The sequence below is a fragment of the Artibeus jamaicensis genome, unplaced genomic scaffold (assembly GCF_021234435.1).
Source record: "Artibeus jamaicensis isolate MK-2021 breed Jamaican fruit bat unplaced genomic scaffold, CSHL_Jam_final contig_466, whole genome shotgun sequence".
Lineage (NCBI taxonomy): Eukaryota > Metazoa > Chordata > Mammalia > Chiroptera > Phyllostomidae > Artibeus > Artibeus jamaicensis.
The window spans coordinates 308,661-316,015 of record NW_026521844.1 but is presented as its reverse complement, the minus strand read 5'-3'; the positions used below and the strand labels follow the sequence as shown (position 1 = coordinate 316,015).

Here is a 7,355-nt window from a genome sequence, read left to right as displayed (position 1 = left end):
TGACTTCAAGTGTGTCTGTTGTATGATTGCATACTGTTGAATAATTTTAAAAAATTGTTCATTTCTGGTTTTGAATTGGTGTTTAGTTTATTTATATTTAATGTAATTACTAAAAGTTAAACTTATGTTAGACATTTTGATCATTTTTGGTTTATAAATTATTTATTTAATTTTAAAATTTTTATTACACGTTTTCCATTACCATTTAACTCTCTTAAATTCTGCTCCCCCCGTAATCAACACACTGTTGTCCATGTCTGATTCCTTTTTCCTTTTAGCTTGTTCCCTCCACCCTCTACCCCCTAACAATAGCTGTCATCCTGTTCTCCATCTATGAGTCTGTCTCTTATTTTGCTTGTTAGTTCATTTTATTGGGGATGTTATTAATTAATAAAATTATATAAGTTTTTGATGTACAATTCTGTAATACATCATCTGTGCGTTGTGTTATGTATTTACCACCCAAGTCAAGTGTCCTTCTACCACCATTTATTATTTATTCCCCCTATAGCTTCATCTACCTGCTCCCTTGCCCCTCTGGCAATCACCATGCTGTTGTCTGTGTCTATGACTATGATGTGGTTTTTTCCCTGCTTACTTCCTTCACCTATGAGAAATGTCCATGATTTTACTACCTATGTTTCCTCCTAGCATGTTTATGATTTCAAGTTTAACATTTAAGTCTTTAGTTTATTTTATTAATGTTTGTGCTGTAAGAAGGTAGTCTAGTTATTTTGCATATATCTGTCCAATTTTTCCAAACATCATTTGTTGAATAGACTATTCTTACATCATTGTATATTTTTGCCTTCCTTGTCAAATATTAATTGACTATAAAGGTGTGGGTTTGTTTCTGGGCTCTCTATTCTGTTCCATTGATCTATATGTCTGTTTTTATGCCAATAATATGCTATTTTGATTATTATGGCCTTGTAGTATAGTTTGATATGAGGTAGTGTGATTCCTTGAACTTTGTTCTTTCTCAACATTGCTGTGGCTATTCTAGGTCTTTTGTGGTTCCTTATGAATTGTTGGAATATTTGTTCTAGTTCTGTGAAATATGCCATTGGTATATAGATAAGAATTTTGTTGATTCTATTAATTGCTTTGGATAGCATGGAAATTTAATGGTGTTAATTCTTCCTATCCATGAACATGGTGTATGGGTCCACTTATTCATATCTTTTTCAAAGTTTTTTCCTCTGTGTCTTACAGTTTATGGGTCTTTTTCACTCTTGGTTAAATTTATTCCTAGGTATTTTATCTTATTCTTTTTGAAGCAATTTTTAATGGGATTGTTTCCTTAGTTTCCATTTCCGATAGTTTGTTATTGGTTTATAAAAGTCCAGTAGATTTCTGGGTATTTATTTTGTATCCTGCTACTTTATTGAATTCATTTCTTAGTTTTAGTAATTTTTTGGTGGAATCTTTAAGGTTGTCAATATTCATTACTCCATCATCTGTAACAATGACAGTTTTACTTTTTCTTTCCAATTTGGTTACTTTTTAATTTTTTCTTATCTGATTTCTAGGATTTTTAGTGCTCTGTTGAATAAAATTGGTGAAAAGTGGACATCCTTGTCTTGTTTCTGATCTTAAGGGAAAGACTTGTAGTTTTTGCCCATTGAGGATGATGTCGGCTGTGGGTTTGTCATACATGGTCTTTGTTATGTGATGCCCTGTTCCCTCTATTCCCACTTTACTGAGAGTTTTTACCATAAATATGTGTTGGATTTTATATGCTCTTACTGCATCTGTTGACATAATCGTGTTTTTTTTATCCTTCATTTTGTTTATAAGGTATATCACATTTATTGATTTATAGTTATTATACCAACCTTATATCCCCTAATAAATCCCACTTGATTATGGTGCATGATCTTTTTAATATGTTGTTGGAATAAGTTTGCTAATACTTTTTGAGGACTGTAGCACCTATGTTCATCATGGATATTGGCCTACAATTTTCTTTCTTTGTAGAGACTTTATGTGGAACTGGAATTAAGATAATGCTGGCCTCATAAAATAAGCTTAGGTGTCTTCTCTCCTCTTGAAATTTTGGGAACACTTTGAGAAGAAGTTTTTGTTCTCTCTGAATGTTGGGTAAAAATTCACCTGTGAAGCCATCTGGTCTAGTCCAGGACTTGCCTTACTTATTTTTTCTTTTATTTTTTATTTCCCCTCTTTTTTGTATTCCATAGATATTTTCTATTATGCTATTTAAAATTTCTTGTTTCTTTAATATACATGTTAGTTATTTTTAACGAATGCCTTGTAGATTACATTTGGCATCTTATTTAAAAAACTGTTTAAATAATATAATGTGAAAAATTTGGAAATCAAATTCTACCTCTTCTCAGGATATGTGGCTTTAACTGTTGTTTCTGTTTGTTTAGTGACTTTAAAGGACTCTTTCTGTCAGGTAAAGCCACTGGAGTCTTTGATTAGTTCAGTTGTCAGTTAATAATTAAAGATTTCCTTAAATGCTCTTAGCCAATAATTTTTCCAGCCTTTGCTGAGCAGTTGCATGTATGGGCTGGGGTATGTTTTCAATGGTCTGACAGGGAGTTTAAAACTCTGCCTTAGAAAATAGAGAGGGGGAAGGGTAAGAATAGTAGGGGAAATACAGAATCTAAAGAACTTGAGACACGTGTTCATGAATTAAAGGGGGGGAATGGTGGGGAGGGGTGTGCAGGGTCGAGGGGAACAGAGCGGGGGAAATAGAACAAATGTAATGGCATAATCAATAAAACAAAAAAAAATTTAAAAAAACCCAAAAACTCTGCCTTAGCTTTTATTTTCTTGAGCTGAGCCTCACAGGCAGTTGGAAGTGAGAGGTTCGGACTTTCTTGTGTCCTTTCTGGGCATGCACACAGACCTTTGTATTTATATGACCTTCTAGCTTCCCAGGAATATGTCAGAGAAATATGACATTTTATATCTCAGTGTTTTGCTTTTAAGATTTTGGTCAGCCTCTCGTTAGCCACACTCAGGCAGTTTTGATACTAAACAATCAGCTGTGATCACTTGCCACAGGGCCTCGGGGATGGCGCGTTCCCACAGAGTGAGCTCCTGAAGTCAGGTCGAATGAAGACAGACGCCTGATAAAGGAGCTTTCAGCAAGCTGATAAACAAGTCCAGTGGTGACATTCTTGTGGATAAGGTTTTGTGAGGCTCGAAATCTGTTCTGTAGCTTCTTGGAAGCTGGTTTTTATAACTTTAATCATAATTGCAAGGTTATTGGTTTTCCACGTTACTGAAGAGCTGGAGAGAAACGAGTGGGTAGGATTAGGACAAATTAAAATAACTCGAGCTCACTTTTTTTAAAACTGAAATTCAGCTTAATAACTGTTTTTCACATACTTATAAGGCATTAGTAATTTCAGCGTTCTGAAAATTTTAGTTTTGACAGTTTTTATTAGTGTTCTTTTTGATTGTTTAGATTTTCAGAAGTCTTTACTCTGCCATTATGGACCTTTTTTTTTTTTTTTTTTTTGTACTTTTATTTGAAATGTCACTAAATCTCTCAGCTCATGAGTATTGCTCTAGCCTTGTCGCTGCAGGAACTAGATGGGCAAGTTGGGCACAAAGGTCCGAGCTGGGCAAGGCTCAGGCTCATCCTGCTTCTCTCCCAGGCACTGGGGGTGGTCTGCACCCTCAATAAGAATGCTGGCAAGCTAACTTTGCCTGAACCTGGAGTCCATGTGGCTGATGTGGAAGATGTGAATGCTGCAGTGCCTTCTTACCTACTCCCTGCACGTGAACATGACAAGCTGTGCCAGCTGGCCAGAAGCGACCCCAGGCAGCAGGAAGGTGAACCACCAGTGGTATGTGTGCAACAGAGAAAAATTGTGTGAGTGACTCCAGGTTGTGCTCGTTCAGTGTTACCTTGGTCAAGAAATGTAGATCTTCTTAAATAACCGCATCATTATATCGCTTATCCGTGTCATCTGTTTTTACTCTGCTTATGTGTACAACATCTGTCAATAGGTCTCTAGGAAGAGGCTCAATGTTTGTGTTTTCACCAGATCAACTTCAGAGACTGCTTAAAATTCATCCAGACTGGAAAACTCATAGATTTCTTAATTGGGGTACTGGAGATGGAGAAGTTACAAAATTCATGAGCCCTCATTTTGAAGAAAATTATACCACTGAGATACCTGAAACTATTGCAACCAGTTGCTGTGAAAGCTAATACTCCACAGGCAGGTGCTGATCTACAGAAAAAGTGATTCGCAGATGCCCACCATCTGGAAGATGGGGGCCTCACATCTCAAAGCCCAGCTCCTGAAAGATGGGGGTCTCATGTCACCAAGCCCACCTTCATCTCTCACTGGAGGCAGAGTTTTTATATGGAGGGAGAGGGGAGTAGAACAAAGAGATCAAGGGAGGGGACTGAAGAGTTCTCTACATGCGAACATGCACAATCCATTCTTATAAGGCAAATGACGGTCTAGTGTGCATCATCCTGGTTTGCTCACCCTGGCTTCACATCATGCCAGCTTCATGTCATCCTGGATCCATGGATGAAGGTCAGCAAACCTTTCAGAACTGGGGTACTTGAAGGGCAGGGACTATCTTTTGAAGTTAGTTTCTAGGATTCTTATAGAAAATGCTGATCATCTGCAAGCTACATATTAGTCAGAGTCAGCGCTTGCAGAAACATTATCAAAAGAATGGTTGGGTGGATTTCAAGTTCCCACCATTACACTTATCCACCGTTACACTATGATATGGCATCTTCAGAAGAAATAGAGTGTCTAATATAAATGAATGGCAGAATACAGGGTTCCAGCATGATGTCATCAGCTTCTTGAATTGCTGGGCTGCTGTGATCAGCCCCTGACTTTGTTGGAAGATATCAGAAGTGTCTGGGAGCCAACTGAAGGCAGGGCTATCCTGGCCCTGGCCTTACCCTTTCATCCCAATGTAGAAAACGTAGATGGCAAGTGGGAGAAACCATCAGAAATTTTGGAAATCAAGGAAGAGAGCTGGGAGGAACAAGTGAACAGTCCGACTGAAGTTTTCAGGAAAGCGGGTTTGGTTATTGAAGCTTTCACCAGACTTCTGTACCTGTTTGAAGGGGACATGTGTAATGATTACCATGTGCTAGATGTTGCTGTCTTTGTGCTCAAACCAGAGTAAACCTGCAGAGGCCACAGTCTTCAGCATCCACCTCATTCTTGAGGGCTGGCATTCTCCATTACATGAAGGGTGGGACCTCTGGGGACTGTCATTCTAAATATCAAGTAGGAACTTAAAAAGCTAAAATACTAATTGTTTGTTTGTAATGCAATGTTGTGGACCACTCTGCCTGGTTCTAGGAATTGTAACTCTATTCCCTGTGGCTAAGGAGGAGTCAGTGACCTCTGGAATGTGAGCCACAGGAGACAAAGGCTTGTCTCTGGTAGCAAATGCTGCCTCAGTTTCCTCCCTGCCCCCAAAGCATGGTCAGAAGTCTTTGATGAGTAAGATCCCTCAGAGGAGGGGCAACCTAGGCCATACAGGACCACTTGGGAGGCCATCATGGAAGGGGAGGCTGCAACAAAGGGGGACCAATGGACTCTCGCCCCCCAGCTTTGACAAAGCCCAAGACCCCATGTTCTCTGGGAGAAGTGCTTCCTGGCTCTAATCCCCTTAAGCCTGAATACCTGATGGGGAGAGGTGCAGCTCCTTGCCTTGATAGAGCATGTCCTGGTAAAAATCTGGCATCACAAAGACTTCCCGATAAACCTGTGAAATCTGCTCTGCTAAGAGTGCTTTCATTCATATGTTAAGGGTTCGAGCAAGAAACCCTAAAACTCTTCCTGACAGACTCTGACTCAGACTGAGGCCTCAGATTTCTTTGAAATATTATCTGTTTGATCCTTGCCACCCTGTATTCCTGTGTATCACAACCCAATAAAAGCCTTTTGAGGAAGGGGCTCAACGCCTTTTCCCTTGAGAAACTGGCCACTGCTAAAGGTCTTTTTCCTCTGGAAAACTGGCCACCCCTCTTCCCCAAGCAGATCACATCATGTCTCAGTCATGTTTACTCTCATCTGTAGCACATGAGGGGACTTGAAAGTCACCCCCACAATGTGTAAAGGGAATGTTTAAAAAAACATTTTTTGAGGATTTTTATTCTTATTAAAAAATGCAGGTTTCACTCCAGTTAGGAAAGATACTGTTTATACTTAATTGCAGTGGGCACTCTTCCCTGATCCAGCCAATAGTCATGATTCCAAATCAAAACAATAAATATGGATCATTTTCAAGTGTAGACTGGCAATAAAGTTATTCATTCAGTTGCAAATACAGGTTATATGGTCTAGCCACTGGTACTCTTTTCTGTTTAGATGTTCTTTCATTATTCAAGAAAATGTTTTTAATCATGCTAATAAACATGTTTTTGACATAAAAAAAGAATAAAGATAATTAGCTACTAAAATACGAAGTTAGAAAAAGTCAGAGTTGAAATGGACTCTGGGGATGGAGTAGGTGTAGTTACTGGAAGGGAAGACTGAGAGAGAGAACTGGTGGTGAAGTTTCTGTACACCCTGACGGAGACTTTGCACAGATGCAGGCTATGTCGACATTAGTGAATGGACACTTAACACATGTGCAATTCACTGAAGTATGTAAATTTTGCATCAAAGGAAAAAAGCCAAAGTGAATATTGATCTCCAGCAATAGTGCATGTTCTGAAGTATCTAGAGGAAAGTTTACTGATGGCTGCAATTAATTTACTTGAAACATTTTCAAAATCAGATGGATTCATGCACGGATAGAGGAATCGATAGTTATGTGAAAAAGTAAGTTAATATTTATACAGTGATTCACTATGAAATCTGTCAAATTTGCCTTATTTTTTTAAAAATAGTATGATACAATGTTATCATAAAAACTTTGAGTTATTAGGTTTGAAACATGTTTTAAATAGTGTTCCAGTATAAATGACTAGTGTTTTCTAAATTAAGAAACTCTGTAAACATTGGTAGAAAGCTAAAAGCACAAGTCAAACCTTGTAAAATGTATAAAGCTAAAATCCTCCAAAAATTGAGGAAATATTTTTAAAGAAGAAGAGAGAAAAAAGCCAGCTATGTCCCTCCTAAACTGTGAGGAGAGAAATTAGTACCATTTACAGCTCCATATAGGTGCCATTTTGGAAGTTATATTATAATACAATGAAAACTTGAAACACTGCTTTCCATTTTTCAGTACAGTTTCTGTAAAAATAAGAAGTAGATGAATCAGATATCAAACATTTATGAGACCAGTGAACACAATGGTTTAGTTCAAAGCTCTGTAAAAATAAAACTGGTTCATAGGAATTTTGTGAGGTGAAAATTGCAAATGCCAAAATAAAAATGCAG

The 7,355-nt window shown here is 37.9% G+C and overlaps 1 protein-coding gene across 1 annotated transcript; it reads left to right on the top strand.

Annotated features, from left to right (window-relative positions):
- The first annotated feature begins 3,570 nt into the window (after window positions 1–3,570).
- On the top strand, window positions 3,571–5,145 carry LOC119034542 (protein-L-histidine N-pros-methyltransferase). The gene is given in 5 exon segments (XM_037125624.2): window positions 3,571–3,926; window positions 3,928–4,178; window positions 4,210–4,228; window positions 4,747–4,808; window positions 4,811–5,145. Coding segments are annotated over 5 exon segments (1,023 nt in total).
- Window positions 5,146–7,355: the final 2,210 nt, after the last annotated feature.